Raw genomic sequence first — 23,706 nt, 5'->3', positions numbered from 1 at the left:
AGAGTATTGATTTCTTAGACATTCTAATTAAAAAGGATGTATATGGTCTTTTACAGACAGATCTTCATCGCAAAGAATCATCAACCAATTCTCTACTTCATGCCTCATCCTCACATCCCCGACATACCATCTAAGCAATACCAATTGGTAAATTCTTATGGATCAAAATGATCTGTTCAACTCCTGAAGATTTTAAATTTCGATCTAGTGAGCTAAAGGATAGGTTCATTCAGAGGGGATATAGTCACCGCAATATCCGTAAAGCGCATTATCGTGCGCAACGAACTCCTCGGGAACAACTACTTCAGGTAGTTCCTAAAGATCAGCGTAAATCCAAGGTGAGATTTGTGACTACCTTTAACTCACGGTGGGTGGAAATGCGTGACACCTTATGTAAATTTTGGCCGGTATTGTTGACTGACCCCATTTTGCAACAAGTTTTGCCCGATTACCCGGCAATGGTGCCTCATAGAGCACGTAATTTACATGACACTATAGTACATAGCTATTTAACACCGGTTAAACCGGGCAAGGTATTTGGCATAAAGTGTCCGAAATGGGGGTGCAAGTCATGTGGGGTCTGTCTGAGCTGCCCTAATATTGAGCGCGCTGAGTTCTTCTTCGACTCCAGTGGTACCAATAAATTTAAGATCTGTTGGCCAATCACTTGTAGCACTAAGGGTGTTATCTATTATGCAACATGTTCATGCCCTAAGATTTAAATAGGCATGACTACTCGTGAGTTACGAATTCGTGTAAGAGAACATGTCAGAGACATAGAAAGCGCCAAAACAGCAGCTGATGTGGAGCAGCTTAAAACGGTCCCGAGGCATTTTCGACTCCATCACTCATGCAATTCGAAACTATTGAAAGTAAAAGGGATTGATCACATTAATACTAACATGAGAGGCAGTGATTTAAAGAGACTTCTCCTACAGAGAGAATGCAAGTGGATTTGGAGGCTCCAAACGGTATTCCCCAAGGGTCTGAATGAGACCACTAGTTTCTCTGCATTTCTCTGATTGCCAGCTTATTTTAGTGGTGTTGGTGTTTATTGTTTTTAATTTTCATTCTTTGTGTGATTTTAACTATGTGTATATCTTCTTTCATAGAGATTAAAAGTGTATTGTTAACCCCATTGTTCCTGTTGGAGTCCTATTTTTTTGGGTCTCCACGCAATTTTCTGAGTCGACGGGACCTTCTACACCAGACGGTCAATATTGCCGAAATATATACCAATTGTTGCTGACTCACCTGCAAATCTGAGGAATCATTTTGAGCTGTATGTTTATGCATGCATGTATATATATTTATGCATGGGTAGATGCATTTATTGTTCTTTCTTTTTTGTAATTATGTATGCCCGTGTACCTTTTTGCGCATGTATGCATTATTTATCACTGATATTTCATACACCTCCACTCTATTTTTGTCACTTCACTTTATCCCATGGCACTCTTTTCTCATGCCATATGTAGTTCCTTATCAATTGATTGATTTATTTATATATATTCATTTCAACTATTATTCACATATTTTTGGACGTGATGTTTATTCAGAATACTGACCACTTCTGAATCTTTTCTGTGAGATTCCAGCAAGGCAAACGTAATCTCGCGAGATTACGATGTATCCTGTCATTTCAAACGAGATTATGTTTGCCTTGCTGGAATCTCACAGAAAAGATTCAGAAGTATAAGGATTCTGAATACACATCACGTCCAGGCTGGTAGTGATGTATATTCATTAACCCCTTAAGGACGCAGCCTAGTTTTGGCCTTAAGGCTCAGAGCCCATTTTTCAAATCTGACATATTTCACTTTATGTGGTAATAACGTCGGAATGCTTAAACCTACCCAAGCGATTCTGAGATTGTTTTCTCGTGACACATTGGGCTTCATGTTCGTGGTAAAATTTGGTCGATATATTCAGTGTTTATTGGTGAAAAATTGCAAAATGTAGAGAAAATTTTGAAAAAATTGCATTTTTCAGAATTTAAATGCATCTGCTTGTAAAACAGACGGTTATACTACCCAAAATAGTTACTAGTTCACATTTCCCATATGTCTACTTTAGATTGGCATCGTTTTTTGAACATTCTTTTATTTTTCTTGGACGTTACAAGGCTTAGAACATAAACCGCAATTTCTCATATTTTTAAGAAAATTTCAAAAGCCTTTTTTTTAAGGTACCTCTTGAGTTCTGAAGTGGCTTTGAGTGGCCTATGTATTAGAAACCCTGATAAAACACCCCATTTTAAAAACTAGACCCCTCAAAGTATTCAAAACAGCAGTTATAAAGTTTTTTAACCCTTCAGGCATTTCACAGGAATTAAAGCAAGTGAAGATGATATTTGAAAATTTCATTTTTCTTGCTGAATTTCAATTTTATTCATTTTTTTTTCTGTAACACAGAAGGTTTTACCAGAGAAACACTACTAAAAATGTATTTTCCAGATTCTGCAGTTTTTAGAAATGTCCCACATGTGGTCCTACTGCGCTCGTGGACTAAAACACAAGCCCTAGAAGCAAAGAAGCACCTAGTGCATTTTGAGTCCTCTTTTTTATTAGAATATATTTTAGGCAGCATGCCAGGTTTGAAGAGGTGTTGAGGTGTCAAAACAGTAGGAATCCCCCAATAGTGACCCCATTTTGGAAACTACACCCCTCAAGGAATTCATTTAGGGTTGTTGTTACCATTTTGACCGCACAGTTTTTTCACAGCACGTATTTGAATTGGGCTCTGAAATGAAAAAAATGACATTTTTTCCAATAAAATGTCATTTGTGATCAAAATTTCTTATTTTCACAGGGAACAAAATACCCCATTTTGTTTCCCAATTTGTCCTTAGTGTGGCAATACCCCATTTGTGGTGATAAACTGCCGTTTGGGCCCATGGGAGGGCTCAGAAGGAAAGGAGCGCTATATGTTTGTTGGAGTCCAGATTTTGTTGGATTGGTTTTCGGGTGCCATGTCGCATTTGCAGAGCATCAGAGGTATCAAAGCAATGGAAACCCACCAAAAGTGACCCCATTTTGGAAACTACACCCCTCAAGGAATTCATTTATGGTTGTTGTTAGCATTTTGACCACACAGTTTTTTCACAGCACCTATTTCAATTGGGCTGTGACATTAAAAAAATGACATTTTTTCCAATAAGATGTAATTTTTTACCAAAATTTCTTATTTTCACAGGGAACAAAATACTCAATTTTGTTGCCCAATTTGTCCTGAGTGCGGCAATACCCCATTTGTGGTGATAAACTGCCGTTTGGGCCCATGGGAGGGCTCAGAAGGAAAGGAGCGCTGTGTGTTCTTTGGAGTACAGATTTTGCTGGATTGGTTTTCGGGTGCCATGTCGCATTTGCAGAGCCCCAGAGGTATCAAAGCAATAGAAACCCACCACAAATGACCCCATTTTGGAAACTAAACCCCTCAAGGAATTCATTTATGGGTGTTGTGACCATTTTGACCCCATAGTTTTTTCACAGAACTTATTTGAATTGGGCTGGGAATGAAAACCAAATTATTTTTTTCAAATAATATGTAGTTTTGGCTGAAAATTTCTTATTTTCACAAGAAACAAAATACCCCATTCTGTTGCGCAATTTGTTCTGAGTGCCGCAATACCCCATTTGTTGTGGTAAACTGCCGTTTGGGCCCATGGGAGGGCTCAGAAGGAAAGGACCACCATTTGGCCTACTGGGGATTTTCTAGTGCAAAGTCATGTATGCAGAAGCCCCTGAGGTACCAGTACAGTTGAAACCCGCAAGAAGTGACCCCGTTTTAAAAACTACACCCTTAAGGCATTCATCTAGAGGTGTAGTGAGCATTTTGACCGGAGACCTACACCCCATAAACTGTAATGTGGGTTCTCCCGGGTATGGCAATACCCTACATGTGGCTGTTATCAGCTGCCTGGACACACAGCAGGGCCCAGAGGGGAAAGACGAGGGGGGATAAGCTGTGTGGAGTGCATCAGGGTAAGTAAAATTGGGGTAAATTCTAAACCAAGGGATGTATGATAAATTTTAAAACACTTTCATACAGAGCTCTGGTTATTCGGGACACGTGTCACATTGATATATTGTGTCATCCATTATCGCCCTCTTATAGCAGACTTTGCACCTCTTTTGACTTTTTCCCTTCTTGCCAGTTTGGGGAACTTCTCCTGGAAAGTGTTGCCCTGGTACGATGTGTGTGGCCCCGCTTCCAGAAGTACTGGGTGCCCCCCCTTCTTGGTCCCTAAAGATTAGGTTCTTGATAATCACCTCTTGAAATTCCAGGAAAGTTCCTGTCTGGCCTGCACATCGACGTAGCATGTACGCATTGTACAATGCCATCTGTATGATGTGCCCGGCCAGCTTCTTATACCACACCGCATGGCGCTGTAGGGCTTCAGGGCTTGATCTTACAAGTCCATCCCTCCCATGTACCTATTGTAGTCCAGGATGCAGTCTGGTTTGGTGGTGGCCTTTCCTTCATATATCCTAAACCTGTAGGTATACACTGATGCACTCTCACAGCTTATACATCTTCACGCCATACCTTGCCCTCTTACCCGGCAGGTACTGGCGGAATTGAACCCTCCCTTTAAAATGTACCAGGGACTCATCAATAGAAATACACTTCTCGGGGGTGTATGCTTGGGAAAACCGGGCACTAGAACAGTCTAATAGGGGTCTCCGTTTATACAAACGGTCAAAACTGGGGCCATCTCGGGGTGGGCACGGCTCATTATCAGTATAATGTAAGAAGCGAAGTATTGCCTCATTTATTTATTTTTTTAGGTTCCAGTTCAGTTCTGAAGTTGCTTTGAGGGGCCCATATATTAGAAACCCCTATCAAATACCCCATTTTAGAAACTAGACCCCTCAAAGTATTCACAACAGCATTTAGAAAGTTTATGAACCCTTTAGGTGTTTCACAAAAACAAGAGCAAAGTAGAGTTGAAATTTACATTTTTTTTTTGTCAGAAAATCCTCTTTATACCATTTTTTTTATAACACAAAAGGATTTATCAGTGAAACGCAACTTAATACGTATTGCCCAGATTCTGCAGTTTTGAGAAATATCCCACATGTGGCCCTAGTGCAGTAATGGACTGAAGCACCGGCCTCCGAAGCAAAGGAGCACCTAGTGGATTTTGAAGCCTCTTTTTTATTAGGCACCATGTCCGGTTTGAAGAGGTCTTGTGGTGCCAAAACATTGGGAACCCCCCAAAAGTGACCCGTTTTTGGAAACTAGACCCCTTGAGGAATCCATTGTAGTTTTCTTGGGGTGCATGCGGCTTTTTGATCAGTTTTTATTCTATTTTTAGGTGGCGTGGTGACTAAAAAACAGCAATTGTACGATTGGTTTTTTTTTTCTTTTTTTTTTACAGCGTTCACCGTGCGCTATAAATGACATATTCACTTTATTCTGCGGGGCGATACGATTACGGCGATACCAGATGTTTATAGTTTTTTTTTATGTCTTATGGCGTTTGCACAATAAAATACATTTTGTAAACAATCATTCACTTTTTGTGTTACCTTATTCTAAGCGCCAGAACTTTTTTTTTTTTTTTAATCAATAAAGCCGTGCGAGGACTTATTTTTTGCGTAACGAACTGTAGTTTCGATCGGTACCATTTTTAGGTACATGCGACTTTTTGATCTCTTTTTATTCCATTTTTTGGGAGGTGAAGTGACCAAAGAATTGTGATTGTGGTTCGGTTTATTATTATTTTATTTTACGGCGTTCACCGTGCGGGATAAATAATGAAATAATTTTGTAGTTCAGGCCGTTACGGACGCGGCGATACCAATTATGTATAGTTTGTGTTTGTTTATATATTTTTATTAATAATAAAGGACTGATAAGGGAAAAAGGGGGATTTTTACTTTTAATACTTTTAAATCTTTTATTTTCTTAATTTTACACATCTTTTTTTAACTTTTTTTTTACTTTATTACTTTGTCCCACTAGGGGACATGAGGGCAGGAGGCCCTGATCGCTATTCTAATACACTGCACTACATGCGTAGTGCAGTGTATTAGAACTGTCAGCTACTCACTGACAGCAAGCATAGTGGGTCCTGACGTTGTCATGACCCACTAGGCTTCCGTCTATGGCATAGCCGGACGCCATTGTTTGGTGTCCGGTTGCCATAGTCACCATCGCCGGCCGCTATCGCGTAGCAGGCCGGCGATGGCAGCTTAACCCCTAAAAAGCCGCGATCTCTATAGAACGCGGCTTTTAAGGGGTTAATCAGCGGGGACACAGCGATCGGTCCCCGCTGTAGGAGCTGTGACAGCTGCTGAACAAGACAGCAGCGTCACAGCTCCTGTATGTGTCGAGAAGGACGGCCGAAACGGCCGTTACTCCCGAGACGTACTATTACGGCATGGAGCGCGAACGATACAGCTGCCATGACGTAATAGTACGTCAAGGAGCGGGAAGGGGTTAACAGGACACTACAGTAATGTTAGGGTTTGTGTATGAGGCTGCACATAGTGATATATCTATATCGCTAGTGCAGTGTAAATTAATGGAGAGAAGTGCATGATGCTGATTGGTCAGCGTCATACACTCCTCTGTACAACGCCCACTTGGTCTAAAGTAAAACACGCCCACTTGGGCATTAAGAAACTCATTAGCATAAAGCTAAAAATCGCTCATAAAGTGGTTTAAAATAGATCATTTTTCTAAATAAAAAGCATTACTGTCACCTACATTATAGCGCCGATCTCCTTATATAAGAGATAGGGCACTTCTAATGTGGTGACAGAGCCTCTTTAATGCTGCATCTCAACCTTAAAGAAATCAAGTGTCTAGACTGGGCATGTTTTGTTGCATTTTCAAGGGAACCTGTCATGCAAGCATGTGGTTTCCTACTGTAAAAGAAAAGCAAATGGGGAGATTCAGTATAACTGTTTTATTCATTTAAATATCTGCTTATTCCGGACATCCTACTCAGTGGTTGACAGCTATATCTGTATGTGCACTCATACAAGGAAGGCTGTCAATCATAGTCACTCCACCCACTGGACTCCTAGGCTCATATTGGCAAAATCAGTGCTGTAAAATTCTTTCCCAGGACACTGATTTTGGGTACTTCGGCTGAGGAAGAGTATTGTTAGTAAACACTCCCTGTAAGTCAACTATTCACTATTTTGACACCATATAGAAAGCCCTGCATATGTCATACATAAACAGCAGGCAAGTCAAGTGATGCCTCCTGCAGCCAGAGTCCCTTAGGTCGGTGTTCAAGGACATAATTTAGTAAGTTTGAACACTAGACATGCTTCAGTATTTTAAAGTGATACTCCAGGCAAAAGCTATTGCCTGAAATGTAGGCACCCATCATGTTACCTGTGTGATTCCCACCGATTGGGGGGGGGGGGGGTCTACAGGTGTCTGTACAGGCAGGATGCAGTAGCAGCCTGCCAGAAATCAGTTCCTGGGCAGTGGAGGTCATGACCTGCCCAGGAATCTGTATAGTAAGAGACTTATTGTAAAATCTGCACACACGACTCCGCTCCAAACAATACCTGTATTTTTAGCTTTTGCCCGAACCATCACTTTAACCATATTTACATGATTCCAAAGGCCCTTTTAATTTGTTAATCCCTCCAATATTTGAGTATCTTTGAGTAATTGGAATAATTGTTATATTGGCATATCAAAAAAAAAAATAATCACAATGTGCCTATTTAACCTCTTCATGCTGCTACAAATAATTCCATGTGGGAAATGTAAAAGTCTTGCCATTAATAACTTTATATTCTGTTGAACATATTAAAATTAAATACAGCATTTATTATTCATAAAAAAATCATCCATTAAAAATTTCAATAAATATATATTTTTTTCTTTTCATTGTCTACAGAAAGTAAACTCCTCTGCTATAAAAAGTCACTTGGCACATGATATAGAAAGTCTAATCGACAGTCTTTGCCATCTTAGAACAACATCCTTTTCTGTAAATCTTACTGATTCTTGTTCATGCAAAGCTTGAATGGGATGCAATGCCGAGCTGTCCAGGCTTGCCTATCGTAACCATAGATCAGAAATTTTAACCTTTTGCGTCTGCATAGATGTATTTCTTCAAAGTAGAAGGTCATGGTTTAATTTTCCACAGCTATGAAGAGATCGAGAAAAAAAACTATTTTAGCCAATCATTATGCAGTATGAGCTGACTACAACACAATTATACAATATGACATAAGACTGAAAAAATCTTAGCTAAAAAGTAAAAGTATTAAAATGTATTTTCCTTTGTGAAATAAAGTTTAAAAATGAAACCGCAACTGCATCATATCTATTACTCATCTTAAAGAAAACATTCTTGAAGAGGATCTGTCAACTCTCCTGCGTGTTTTAGTAAATACTTGTACTCCCCATAAAAAAAAATTCTGTATTTTTTTCGCACAAATCTGTGTTGTGCTGTTCCTATTTTCCTTCTGGAAATTTATGAATTTACAACAGGGGGTAACCATTCCCCATGTCAAAGTGTCGTTGTCAATCGGTGCTGAAACTATCAGAGTTTCTAGAGACAAATCTAAGTTAAAGGGATTTTCCCATCATGGACAGTTATGGCATATCCGTAGGATAGGAACCCGCACCTATCTCTAGAACAGGGCCCCCTAAACCCTGTTCTAGTTTAGTCTGCTCCCGCTGCCTCCCAGCCACATCCTGGTTAGGTGGTCGGGAGTTAAGGAAACAGCAGAGTTCACTGAGCCACGCTTTTTCTGTAACTCCTATAGAAGTGAATGGGAGTTACTAAAACAGCGTAGCACGGCGAGCATGCGGATGTTTCCGCAAATCCCGAGCACTTAACCAAGAAGTGGCAAGTGGCAGCGGAGCCGAGTAAGCTAGAACGGGGCTTAGGGGGCCCCGTTCTAGAGATAGGTGCGAGTCCCAGAGGTGGGACCCACATGTATCGGAATTTTCTGGTATATCCTGTGGATATGCAATAGATGTCCAAGATGGGAAAACCACTTTAACCATTGTTTGTACACAGAAATGTTTCCACTTACAGCCCCTTTGATTTCAATGGGATATTTCTGATGGCAAACTCAGTTGACATCAGTCAGCCTCTGTACCGTCTGGAAACTTTCTGTGGGCAAATAGCAAAACCAGCTATGCTATTCTACCCAGTAAAAAAATTAATAAAACAAACCAAAAGCCAAAAACATGAATTTCTGTTATTTTTGGCATTGAAGAGAACAGGAAAATGTAGTAGAATGGAAGACATTTCTTATTATCAGTTACGTTTTTCACTTGTAAAAAACTGAGTAGGGAGCAAAGCTGGAAACAGGGAGACTCATTGCCACAGAGATTAAAACTAACCCTAAAATATTCTTTCATTATATAAATAATAAAAAAGGTTAATACTGAAAGTGTTGGCCCCTTTAAACGTAAGGCCTCTTGCACGCGACCATAGCCGTGTGCACAGTCCGTGATTACAGTACAGACGGCCCAAGGAGAGTCATCCGCGGTCTGTTCGCAATCACGGACCGTGCCCACACAAGATGTGCATTAACTTTAAGGGCTCCTGGACAATGCACAGACAATGGAAACCACAGTCCTGTGCATTGGCCCATAGGATAGTATGTGTCCTATACTATCCGCAATTGTGGATAGTATGCGGCCGCAAAACTACGGTCGTATGCATGAGGCATAAATGAGGAATAAATTGTAGAGGGTGATGAGGAAATAGCAAATGTATTTTAAAAAAAATGTCAATGGGTTCAAACAGGAGAATCAAATGTCAGGTGAAATGCAGAGGAATAAAGAAAATTCTCCATTAAATGTCACCTGTCTAATCCAGGAAGAAGCGCAAAGTGATCTTAAAAATATTAAAATAGACACCAAGTCCAAATTGCATACACCCTGAGTACTAAGGGAACTAAGTTGTGATAAGCAGACCCCCATTTCTACAATGTAAGGATGGATTCTAAAGTGACAAGGTTTTTTCCACAGGGCTAGTGCTGAGAAAATGTTGTTCCAACATTCAAAAAGGGGTCAAAACGAGAGCTCTGAATTTATAGACCTGTAAGTTTAACCTCTTTTGTGGGTAAAATGTTTAAAGGCTTTCTAAGAGATGATATCCTGGAGAATCTCCATGAGGTTAAAAGGTATAACTCCATATCCGCATAGGTTTATAAAGGATCAGTCCTACCAAACTAATCTAATCGGCTTCTACAAGGAGAAGTAGATAAATACACAGAACAACATAATATAGTATGCCTGTTCATAATTTGGTGACAGATAACAGCGAGTAATAGCCAATGTGCTCATCTGCTTCAGGCACAAAGCTGATTTCGAGCATGACTTAACTCTGGTGCAGTTGTCTCCCTTGGTCTCTCAATCGCAGTGCAGTAAAACATACGCATAGTAATGGCAATGGAGAATAGGATCAAAACATGGATCTCTGTGAGGCCGCGTTTCAGGACTGGATTTTCATTCGATAAAGTGTATAGTAAAGATGATATTTTATAGGACTTTACAAGGTAATGCGTTTTGGGGTAACAGCAGCCCTTCATCAGACAACAAGGTCAGAGTGTAACATCCGTTTAGATGCAAATATAAAATGGAAGAATTGTGGACAGAGTTACGAGGTCAAAGGGTGGGGGTGCTATTCAATAAAATTATTTTAAAATAGAATGTCACTTGATAAATCTATTCTAACACAGATTGCAACAATCATATAAAATATTAGAAATCTTTGTCATCTTTTAAAAAAAAACATTAGCAATATTATTGAAACAATTAGATAAGTAAATTAAATTATCACTTTTATTTAAAGGGCACAAAAACTTGCAGTCAGGATCTTTTGGAGAGAACAGCTATTACACAATGTTATGAAAGAAGTCATGAAATGAAAAACATGAAAGTTGGAGCTTAAACTGCAATATCCTATTAAACACCTAAAATGTTTGTACTTAAGGTCTATACACTGGAAAAAAGGGTGGCCGTGAAGTAAATGTGACCTTGGTTAGGAAAACATATTTTATAGCCCTGATGGTAAATGTTCCATGTATGATAAAATTTGCTCAGAGCCTGAATCCTTGATGCACCATGTATGGATAAGTTACATGTGTCAGAAGTTACTCCATCATATTTGGTGCAAAATGTCTGTGCACTGCCAGAAGCTGGGTGGTAACGAAGAGAAGTGGATGATGCTGATTCGTCAGCATCATACACTTCCATTCACAACGCCCAGCTAGTAAAACAAGTAAACACACCCAGATGTAACGAACACAATACACGCCCAGTTGGAAATAAGATTAAAAACGCCCAGTTGTCCATAAGAAAGGCTAATTTGCATAAATATAAAAATGCTCATAACTTGGCCAAAAATGCTAGTTTTTGAAAAAGAAAAACGTTACGGTGATCTACATTGCAGCGCCGATCACCTGCAATAGGAGATAGGGATTTTAAAATCTGGTGACAGAGCCTCTTTAATCTATGTTTCTTCAACCGGGTACGTAGGATTTATGGTATGGCCAATGCACTGTAGTTTGCATGGGCTGTAGGTATATCACATATCTTGTGATATATTAAAAGAATGAGCTAATGAGTTGATATTAAAACTTTCATTAGTAACCTAACTATTGAAGGTCGTAATATTGTATTTAATAGTATCGCAACATTTGCAGCATGGGTAGTTGATTCGATCGTTTCCTACAATTGGTGAAGGTAAAATACTGAATGTTTCATGTATGTTTTTGTATACAGAGTTTGCTCAGTGCTAGAAGACTTTTAAAGGTTTTGGCTTTTCTATATTTGATCCTTGGGTTTTTGGGTTATTGCTCTTTTAGATCTGGATCATTTAGCAATATTGTCCAATGTTTTGATTTTTTTCATCTTTATATAAGCGTACTTGTATGTCGTTTCGAAGTTTGTTGTAAAAGCCATGGTGTTACTTTTTATTTATTTTTTTAACCCCTTAACTTAAGGACACAGGCTGGTTTGGCCTTCAGGACACAGACGATTTTTTCAAATCTGACGTGTTACTTTATGTGGTAATAACTCCGGAACGCTTTTACCTATCCAAGCGATTCTGAGATTGTTTTCTCGTGACATATTGTACTTGATGTTAGTGAAAAAAATGGTCGATAAATTCAGTATTTATTTGTGAAAAACACCAAAATTTAGTTGCAGTGTTGCTATCAGTGTGTGAAGAGTGGGAGAAGAGGGTTGCATTGACAATCCAACACAATGGGCAGCACTTTGAACACATTTTATAAGTGGTCAGAAACTTGTAAATAACTCATGAAAGAATAAAGTAACGTTAAAACCAAGCACACCATTGTTTTTCTTGTGAAATTCTCGATACGTTTGATGTGTCACATGACCCTCTTCCCATTGAAAAAACTAAAGTTGGATACAAAATGGCCGACTTCAAAATGGCCGCCATGGTCAACACCCAGCTTGAAAAGTTTCCCCCCTCCCATATACTAATGTGCCACAAACAGGAAGTTAATATCACCAACCATTCCCATTTTATTTAGGTGTATCCATATAAATGGCCCACCCTGTAGACGTGAAATTTACTAATTTCATTTTTTTTGCCAAAATTAATTTATGATAAAAATTTTTTTTACCACAGAAGGTTTTAGCCAAGAATTGCAACTTAAAATTTATTACCCTGATTCTACAGTTTTTAGAAATATCCCACATGTGGCCCTAGTGTCCTCTTGGACTGAAACACGGACCTCAGAAGCAAAGGAGCACCTAGAGGATTTTGGGGCCTCCTTTTTTAGATTATATTTTAGACACCATGTCAGGTTTGAAGAGGTCTTGTGGTGCCCAAACAGTGGAGAGCCCCCAAAAGTGACCCCATTTTGGAAACTACACCCCTCAGGGAATTTATCGAGGGGTATAGTTAGCATTTTAACCCCACAGGTTTTTTGCTAAAATTATTGGAAATAGTCTGTAAAATTGAAAGTCCACCTTTTTTCTGAAAAAACGTAGACCTTTTTAATTTTTACTAGAAATAAAGGAGAAAAAGAACCACAAAATTTGTAAAGCAACTTCTCCCGATTACGGGAATACCGCATATGTGGTAATAAACTGCTGTTTGGACCCACGGCAGGGCTCAGAAGGGAAACAGCGCCATTTGGATTTTGGAGCCCAGATTTTGCTGGAATGATTTTCGGTGCCATGTCGCATTTGCAACGTCCTGGAGGTACCAAAACAGTGGAAACCCCCCAAAAGCGACCCCATTTTAGAAAGTACACCCCTCAAGGAATTTTCCTAGGGGTATAGTGAGCATTTTGACCACACAGGTTATTTGCAGAATTTAGTGGAATTCAGCCATGAATATGAAAATCGACTTTTTTTCTGAAAAAACGTAGACATTTTTAATTTTTACTAGGAATAAAGGAGAAAAAGAACCACAAAATTTGTAAACAAACTTCTCCTGATTACGGGAATACCTCATATGTGGTAATAAACTGCTGTTTGGACCCACGGCAGGGCTCAGAAGGGAAGTAGTGCCATTTGGCTTTTTGAGAACAGATTTTGCTGGAATGGTTTTCGGTGTCATGTCACATTTACAGAGCCACTGAGGTGCCAGTACAGTGGAAACTCCAAAAAAGTTACACCATTTTGGAAACTACACCCTGAAAGTATTCATTTAGGGGTATAGTGATTATGTTGACCATGTCGTTTTTTTTAGCTAGAATTACAGGAGAGGATAAAACTTAAGGAGCGCCTTGTGGCTTTTTGGGCCTAGTTAGATTAATTCCAGGCACAATTTATTTGCAGACTTTCTGAAGTGACTGAGCAGAAAACACTGTCCTTCAGTATTCATCTAGGGGTATAATGAAGTATTTAGTTTTTCAGTATTCATCTAGGGGTATAATGAAGTATTTAGTTATTTTTTTAGGTTTAATTCCAATTCATAAATGGGCAATAATGTACTAGTATTCATCTAGGGGTATAATGAAGTATTTAGGGTTTTTTTTAGGTTAAATTCCAATTCATAAATGGGCAATAATGTACCGCAAATAGGGATGAAAGGCCAAAAATGGGTAAAAAAAAAGTAGGCTTATCAGGACAAGTCTCACACTGATAGCCCGTGTCTTTTCGCATTCCGTTTTTATAACAGACGCAACATTTTTTGTATGGTCTTCTCTTTTTCTCAGTGGGGGGCACTTCACTTGGGAAGTGCTGCCCTGATACAATTCTGCTGGCCTCGCTGCTATGGGATGTACTTGCAGCCTCTTCTGCTCGGTCTTTGAAAAGTAGTTGCTTTATTACTTTTTCCTGGTATTCAAGATACCGTGCTTGATTCCCTGACTTCCTATAAATAATAAAAGAATTGTACAGCGCTGTTTGTATGAGGTGCATTGCAGTCTTCTTGTACCATACGCGGGACTTCCTCATTGCGCTGTATGGCTGTAGCATTTGATCTGCCAGGTCTACGCCACCCATGTGCTGGTTATATTCCTGTATACACACAGGCTTGAGGGCGGTGGCATTACGCCCTCTTACTGGAACAGGGGTGCTGCTGTCCCCATGAATGGACGTGATGATAAAAACATATTTTTTATCCCTAAATTTGGTCACCATCACAGTCCCATTAGACAATGACCTGCTATCACCAGGTCTCAGTTTCTGGTCGACCAAATTTTTTGGGAGGCCCTTTTGATTCCTCCGTATTGTGCCACAGGCGACTGTATTTTTATCAAATAGGCAGTGGAACAGTGGGACGCTAGTATAGAAATTATCTATATAAAGGTTATAACCTTTATCTAGCAGGGGGTACAAAAGGTCCCACACAATTTTGCCGCTTATATTGAGGACAGGGGGACACTCTGTTGGGCAGATTTGGGAGTCTTTTCCCTCGTAAATTCGAAATCTGTGAGTGTACCCACTTTCACTCTCACAGAGCTTATAAATTTTGATCCCGTATTTTGCCCTTTTACTTGGCAAGTATTGCCTAAATCGTAGCCTTCCTTTGAAGAGCACGAGTGACTCATCTATGGCAATATTTTTATTAGGGGTGTATGCCTCTGAAAATTTTTCACTCAGAAGTGAAATGAGCGGCCTAATTTTAAATAATCTGTCCTGGTTGGGGTCACCAGGCGGAGGGCACTGGCTGTTGTCAGTGTAATGGAGGAATCTCAATATTGCCTCAAACAGAGTTCTCACCATTACAACCCTGTACATTGGGGTAGCATACAGAACGTCGGTCGACCAGTAGGACCGTATGGTGGGTTTCTTAATAAGCCCCATATTAAGAAGGAGCCCCCAGAACTTTTAAATTTCTGCAGCACATGTTGGATGCCACTTCTGGTCTCTAGCGTAATATGACGCGGGGTGACTGGCCAGATACTGTTCGGCATAAATATTTGTTTTGGTGACCATTAGGTTCACCAATTCCTCCGTGAAGAAAATTTGTAAAATGTTTAATTCCGTGTACCCAGTGGTATCAATTTTTATTCCTGGGGCAGAAGTGAATTCAGGAATTTGGGGTGAAAAAATATTTGGGGGCACCCAATTGGAGTTACTTGAGTGACTGTCACTCTGCCTTCTCCGCCTTTGTGGGAGTTCCTCACTATCGCTAGAGGATGACAAAATAAGGAAGTGTTCCTCATCCTCACTGGCGGTTTCCGTGTCTGTGTCTGAACACAGCATGGCGTAGGCCTCCTCCACAGTGTAATTCTGTTTAGCCATAACTTTATACTTTTTAACATTTTTTTATGACAAATAAAAAAACAATGTCTGAAATGTCGTCAGAAACCTGGTGTATGCGTGTGTGTATATGTAAACCTACCTAAACTACTACTAAATTTTTTTAGATTATTTAAAATTGTAACTTTTTATTTTATGCTAAAACAAAAAATCGCGCCTAAAACGTCAGCGCAGGAAGGGTTAACACTCTTTTTCAGACGTCTGCGTACTATATATATATAGTGTATATTTATTACCTATATATATATATATATATATATATATATATATACACTATATAACGCATATATGTATATAATATACACGTGTGTATATATATATATATATATATTTTATTTTATTTTTATATATATATATATAAAATAATCACCTATATATATCCTACACTACCTATAATTTTTTTTATTTTTTTTATTTTTATTTTTTATTTTTTAAACAAACGAAGTAAGTTGGCAAAAGGAGAGGGAAGGGGAGGTGGATTGGGGAGCTCTATGGGGTTAAAAAACTGGTTTGTGTGCTGTTTTACACTTGTGAGGGGACGCACTAAATTCACTCTGGTCCGATCTCCTCAGAACTGTCACAACTGTGACAGAAATGAGGAGATCCGTCACAGAGGAAGGGCAGCAAATCACTTTTCTGCTGTGATTGGTCAGTCTGGAGCGACTGACCAATCACAGCGATCCACGGGGGGGAGAGCCGTGATTGGTCCCACCGCCGATAGCTGTGACGCTCAGCTGTCTGTGACAGCTGAAGTCACAGTCCTGTCACCGTTTGTTTACAAGCGGTGACCGTTTAACTGCAGGACGAGAATGCTCGTCCTAATGCGGCAACGACCCGCCGCTCAGGACGAGCATTCTCGTCCTGCGTCTTCAACCAGTTAAATGGTAACTAAACATTTCACAAACTACTGACATGTCATAGTGAAGTTTTGCTCGGTGGGGGTCCGACCACTGAGACCCCCACCAATGGCTAAAACGAAGTGGCAGAAACGCTCATGTGAGCGCTCAGCCACTTCGTGTCTGTTTGGCTTTTTCCGGAAATCAATGTATCGGAGTACGGACTCAATATAAAGTCTATGAGCCCGTATTTCGATACTGCTTTCCGGAAAAAGCCAAACAGAAACGAAGCTGCTGAGCGCTCATACGAACACTTCTGCCAATTCGTTTTAGCATTTGGTGGGGGTCTCCGTGCTCGGACCCACCCCGATCAAAACTTCTGACATGTCACTATGACAAGTCAGAAGTTGGTCAAATGTTTAGTTACCCATTAAAGCTTTTTTCTTTTACAGATATTATGCATGGTTATGAATGAGTGTACTTGCTTTTCTGATAGCGGACTTGATGATAATATTTGATGGGTACCCCTTTTCTTAAAATTTCTGTTTCATACCTTAAGGGCGGATTCAGACGAATGTGTTTTGCGTCCGTGCCGGCCGCGTGGTTTTTACGCGGCTCGTGCGGACCTAGAGAAGCCTATGGGGCAGTGCAGACAGTCTGTGAGTTTTGCGCAGCATTAGTCCGCTGTGTAAAACTCGCGACATGTTCTATGTGTCAGCGGTTTTCAAGCACTTTCGTGGGACAAGCGTTATTCGCGCAATAACAGTAAAAGAATGAATGTAAATAGAAAAGCACCACGTGCTTATCTGTTTACAAACATCCAAACGTAGTGTCATAAAGATGGCGGCTGCGCGAAAAGCACGCAGCCGCGCCTCCATATGAACAGGGCACACGGAGCTGTCAAGTGCCTTTTGCGCACGCAAAACGCAGCGGTTTTTGCGTTCGCAAAAACGGCACGTTTGTCTGAATCAGCCCTAACACTGTGAATGAAAGTCTGTATTTTGTAGTACAATTCTTTCTCAACTTCTAAATTGGCCATACGGGACATTTGAACTTTTGAAATCCAGTAAGCTATTGCTAATGATTGTCTTTTTATTATTATTATTATTATTATTTTTATTATTATTATGTGTAGAGAGTTTAATATCCAAATAATCGATTATGACCTGAAAAAGTCCCCAGCTGTTGTTTAGATATTCCGCAAAACAATACAAATCAATGTCGGATCCATCCCATAAAAAAAGGTCATATATTACACACAATAATTTTGTCAGACCGAAGATGTTCATTTTGGGTGAATTTCTATTCAAAATACCCTATGGACAAATTTTAAAAACTTGGTGAAAACGTGTATTCATTGTGGTCTCCTGGGTTTGTAAATACAACTTAGTTTCAAAAGAAAAAATATGATGCGTGAATTTGAAGTGAATATCTTTGATAATCAGTTCATTTTGTTTGGAGGGCATGTTGGTGTCATTACTGAGGAATCTTTCAATGCAGGAAATCCATAGGTCATGGGAAATATTTAACTATGGGGAAGCAACGTCCCGAGTGGACCATCTGCAGGCCGGCAGCCACCCAATGTACTGTACTAAATATATCAAGCTGGTGGAATTTTTAAGGTAAGAATCTAGGTTAACATATTTTTGCAGTAAGATTGTCAATGTATTGGGATAGAGAGCTGGTTAGGGATTCTATCCCAACAATGATGGATCTACCTGGTGGATTAATCAGGTGCTTGTTCATCTTAGGTAAGTGATAATGGATTGCCACTTTCTGTGTTTAGCATAAAGTCTTTCATTTTATTTTGTTCAAATTTCATTTATATAAGCTATTTTTCATTAAGCTAATGGTATTCTTTAGTAAAAAAAAAAAAAGGTAAGGGTCAGTAAATACTGGTTGTTAATATGTTTTATCGCACAAATTTAATATTCGACATGGTTCATTTAGGTAGGAGTCTCCTTTGTTTAAAATACTAATTTCTGAATAGTCAGTTATGTTTTTGTTTTTTTCCGTTTTCTCTTTGCTCTAGTACCTCTTTTGGTTCTACCTTTCTTTTGATACTCAAAGGAGTGAAGTACTGTGTGATCTTCATGGAGGATCGGCCCTGACTAATGTGATACGTGGGTGTCATTGTCAGGAACGGGGGAAAATCTAAAAAAAAGACGGTTTGGATGTGGATATGGTAGCGACAGGGAGGTGGTGGGACAATGGGAAGAATCTGGTAGGTGGTCCTGTCTATATTATGGCACATTTAGGCCTCATTCACACGACAGGGTCCGAGTGTCGGCCGGGAAAATCTGCCGTTTTTGGCCGGTTTGCATCCGTTCCTATTCCGTTCCGGGCCGTGTTGCCGTTTTTACCGGCCGATTTTGACCCGATTTGAATCCGTTTTTTTCCCTGCCCGTTTTAAAATCGGATGAATTTCATTTAAATTTGTTGCCACACACCGCTCTCTGTAGATAATGCCACACAGCCCCCTGTAGTTAATGCCACCCAGATCCCTGTAGGTAATGCCACCCCAGCCCCCTGCAGGTAATGCCCCCCTGCCCCCTATAGGTAATGCCACCCTGCCCCCTATAGGTAATGCCACCCTGCCCCTTGTAGGTAATGTCACCCTGCCCCTTGTAGGTAATGCCACCCTGCCCCTTGTAGGTAATGCCACCCAGCTCCCTGTTGGTAATGCCACCCTGTCCCTTGTAAGTAATGCCACCCTGCCCCTTGTAGGTAATGCCACCCTGCCCCTTGTAGGTAATGCCACCCTGCCCCTTGTAGGTAATGCCACCCTGCCCCTTGTAGGTAATGCCACCCTGCCCCCTGTAGGTAATGCCACCCTGCACCCTGTAGGTAATGCCACCCAGCCCCCTGTAGGTGATTCCACCCAGCCCCCAATAGGTGATGCCACCCAGCCCCCTGTAGGTGATGCCACCCAGCCCCCTGTAGGTGATGCCACCAAGTCCCCTGTAGGGGTTGCCACCAAGTCCCCTGTAGGTGATGCCACACAGCCCCCTGTAGATTGCACCCATCCCCCCCCCCACATTCCAGGAGAAGTCACTGACTTCAATGTCCACATATGGACAGTGTAGTCACTGACTTCTCCTGGAGAGGAATTCCCTACCACAGGTCAGGAATTCCGCTTCAGAAGTGAGTGACGTCACTGTGTCCATATATGGACAGTGTAGTCACGCACTTCTCCTGTAGCGGAATCCCCAGCCATAGAGTCGGGGATTCCGCTGCAGAAGTCAGTGACTTCGCTGTGTCCATATATGGACAGTGGAGTCACGCACTTCTCCTGTAGCGGAATCCCCAATCCCCGGCCGGGGATTGGGGATTCCGACTCCTACATGGAGCAAAAAAAGACCCGTCAAAAAATCGGTCGTGTGAATAGCCCCATTAGGGGTCTATTGTTCCTAATGCAGCCGGGTGCCGGCCGATTTATGAACTGCCGGCACCCGGCCGGGAAACCCTGTCGTGTGAATTCCGCCTTAGCGTGTTGTATATGGAGTTAAGCTCTAGACTGGACTGGGGTGAGTTATTGGATTTCATATCTTGATTTTTCCCAAAGCATTTGATACAGTGCCACATAAAAGTTTGGTACACAAAATGAGAATGTGGATACTGGGGGAAAATGTATATAAGTGGGTAAGTAACTGGCTCAAAGGGTGGTTATTAATGGTACATACTCAAATTGGGTCACTGTTACTATTGGAGTACCACAGAGGTCAGTATTGGGCACTAGGCTATTTAATATATTAATGACCTTGTAAAGGGATTGCACAGTAAAATGTCAATACTTACAGATGATACTACATTGTGAAATTTAAATAACACAAAGGAAGACGTATTCTATTAAAAATAGATCTGGATAAGTTTGGAGGCTTGAGCAGAGTACTGGTGAATGAGGTTTAACACCCAAAAATTTAAGGTTATGAACTTACGAAGGGAAAATACATGTCACCATTACATACTTAATGGTAAAACGCGGGGTAAAACGGACACGGATAATGACTTGGGACTTTTAGTTGACTGTAGCAACCAGAGTCAGGCACCCACTGCCGAGGTAAATAAGATCACGGGGTGCAAATAAATGGGCATAGATGCACACCTAATAAATCACTAGTCAAACCGCACAAGGAATATTGTGTGCAGTTTTGTGCACAAGAAATACATACAGCTTGAGCAGGGTCTAAGGTGGGCAACTAAATTAATAAATGAAATTGGTGGAATACAGAACCCCGAGAGATTATCAGGAATAGTATTATTTAGATCCAAAAAAGACAGCTAAGGAGTTACCTAACAGCTATGCATAAATATATCAAAAGGTCAATACAGACACCTCTCTCATGAAATATTTATACCCAGGACTGTAACTATAATAAGGGGGAATACTCTATTTCTAGAGGAAAGAAGTTTTCTACACAAACACAAAAGGGGGTTCTTTACTGTAAGAGCAGTGAGCCTATGGAACTCCCTGTCAAACTGTTACAGAGAATTCACTGAACGAGTTCAAAAGGGGCCAGGATGTATTTCCTGACTCTAATAAGATTACAAGTTATGGTTACTAGAGTACTGTAGATAGGCCGTTGATCCAGGGGTTTATTTTTATTGCCATATTGGAGTCAAAGGAATTTTCTCCTAATAACAAGAAATTGGCTTTTCACTTAAGGGGGGTTTGTCTTCTTCTGGATCAACATTGCATAATAAAAGGCTGAACTGGATGGATTTATGTATTTTTTCAGCCTTACAAACTACAGGACTATGATACTTTGATCCTTGAAGGATGGAAGTCAAACAATGTTGAAAAGTGTGAACAGATCCTCAGGCTGGCATGCTTCCCTTGCCGAATCCTTACACACAAGATAATTGTTTATAGAGTGGATTCACACGCGACAGATTTTGTTGCAGAAACTCCAATGACTGAAAATCAGTTCCATTTATCTGAATGGAACTTGCAGACATTTAATGTATTTGCCCCATTCAGAGTAATTGAACTGATTTTTAGTTGCATACATTTCTACAATAATATCTACTGCATGGGAATCCACCCTTAGGTTTATGTTAAATAGGCTGAAATTTGAAAATTGTAATGTTGAAGGATGTGTTAATGGTAATGTGATCCATGAAGGGGATTTTTACAACTAATACAAGTTATGGCTGTGGTAAAGTGCAGTGGACGCTTCAGATTTTACCACTGCATAGCTCCACTGTGGCAGCTTTTGTTCTTTTGATTGAGACTGTGTTGCAATTCTCTACATAGTTTTGGGTAGGGAGTGGTGCAGAGTAAATGCCAATGGGATCAGTGGGCATCCCAGCAGCTAGATTTCTATCAATTATGAAGCTATGGCATATACGAATACGAATGATAAGTCATAACTTTTTTATTCATGGGAAAACTCCTTTGAGTCTAGAATGTATGTTGAGTTTTTGTAAAGTCTTTATTGCCCTTCGTTGTCATTTACTAGAAAATTATTTAAAAAGTCTTTTAAAAGGGCTTTTCAACACTGACAAATACGAGGTCATTTAATTTGAGACAAGACAGATGGAAATTCATTGAAAGCAAATAAAAACATTCTTTCCTTCTGTCCCTGCAGGGGAGCTGCATGACAAATAAACATTAACACATAGTATTTTAAATGTAGGTGTCCACATTAAGTGTCATCATATTTCTTATGTTTATTTCATAAATTCCATAATCTATTATACAAATAGTAGTTATAAGAGATCTGTATACTGCACTCACTCTAATGTTGAATCCCAGAAGGTCACTCACAACACCAGACACTGCAGAAAGAATGACTACACGACTTATATTGTATATAAGAGGGTTCATTGCAAGTCCATACAGCCTGAAAGGGGTATCAATTTCCTGAAAAGCAACAGACAAATATTGATAAAAGGTTAGTGATAGAGTTGTCATAAACGCTTTGGGATTTAGTTAATAAGGATTACTGCCTGTGGAGTTTTGCGTCTTGCCATTCTCTCACAACATTTTGCTATAATAAGCAACAAGGCTCTACAGAACTTTATACAGAATGTACCCAAATGAAGCCATTTCCACTTCACATAATCTCAGAATGTAATTCATTGGTGTAGAAAAACCTTGGCAGGAAGCCATGTTTTATCCACTTTACAAGAAAATGACAATCAACTCCAGGTTTGAAGTCTTGTATTATGAATATTCTATTTTAACCCCATAAGGACACAGCCAGATTTGGCCTTGTGGATACAGATTTTTTTTTTCAAATTTGACGTGTTACTTTATGTGGTAATAACATTGGAATGATTTTATTTATCCAAGCGATTCTGAGACAGTTTTCTCGTGACACATTGTTCATTGAGTTAGTGGTACATTTTGGTCGATACATTCAGTGTTTATTTGTGAAAAACACAAAAAAATTGAGAACATTTACAAAAATTAGCATTTTTCTACTTGTAAGACAGATACTTATACCACACAAAATAGTTGTAACACATTAAGGAAACTACACCCCTCAAAGAATTTATCTAAGTGTATAATAAGCATTTTTACCACACTGAAATCATTGAAATTAGGCAGTGAAAATTAAAATATAATTTTTTTTCTCATAAAATGTAGATTTAGCTCGGATTTTTTTCATTTTCATACGAATAACGGAGAAAAAAAAAAAGATTTATAAAGCAATTTCTCCCGAGTATGGTAATACCCCATATGTGGTCATAAACTGCTGTTTGTATACACGGAAGGGGTCAGAAAGGAAGGAGCGCCATTTAGCTTTTGTAGCTCAAATTTTGCTGGCCATGTCAGATTTGCAAAGCTCCTGAGGGACCGAAACTGTGAAAAAACCCACAAAAGTGACCCCATTTAAGAAACCACACCACTCAAGAAATTCTTTAGGGCGTATAGTGAACATTTTAACCTCACAGGGACTTTGCTGAATTAATATGAATTTGGCAACTGAAAACAAAATCTGCATTTTTTTTCAATATAATGTATACTTTTTTCATTTCCACAAAGGATTAAAAGCTAAAAAGCACTCCGAAATTTGTGAAGCCATTTCTCCCGAGTAGGGCAATAAACCATATTTGGTCATAAACTGCTGAATACACTGCAAGACTCAGTAGGGAAGGAGCGCAATTTGGCTTATGGAGCACAGATTTTGTACAATTGGTGTTCGGGCGCTATGTCGCATATGCAAAA

At 39.9% G+C, this 23,706-nt stretch overlaps 1 protein-coding gene across 1 annotated transcript in view; it reads right to left on the bottom strand.

Annotated features, from left to right (window-relative positions):
* Window positions 1–7,801: 7,801 nt before the first annotated feature.
* Window positions 7,802–23,706, bottom strand: part of PHTF1 (putative homeodomain transcription factor 1) — a 163,026-nt gene continuing 147,121 nt past the window's right edge. Inside the window, exons 18-19 of the mRNA XM_075850728.1 lie at window positions 22,270–22,395; window positions 7,802–8,125 (exon numbers count right to left, since the gene is read on the bottom strand). Coding sequence (XP_075706843.1) covers window positions 8,105–8,125; window positions 22,270–22,395 — 147 coding nt within the window. The 3' untranslated portion in view covers window positions 7,802–8,104. The remainder of the gene's footprint in view (window positions 8,126–22,269; window positions 22,396–23,706) is intronic.

This window comes from Rhinoderma darwinii, chromosome 2 (genome assembly GCF_050947455.1).
Source record: "Rhinoderma darwinii isolate aRhiDar2 chromosome 2, aRhiDar2.hap1, whole genome shotgun sequence".
Classification (NCBI taxonomy): domain Eukaryota; kingdom Metazoa; phylum Chordata; class Amphibia; order Anura; family Rhinodermatidae; genus Rhinoderma; species Rhinoderma darwinii.
The sequence above is the reverse complement of the archived record's forward strand: the minus strand, read 5'-3'. Positions and strand labels throughout refer to the sequence as shown.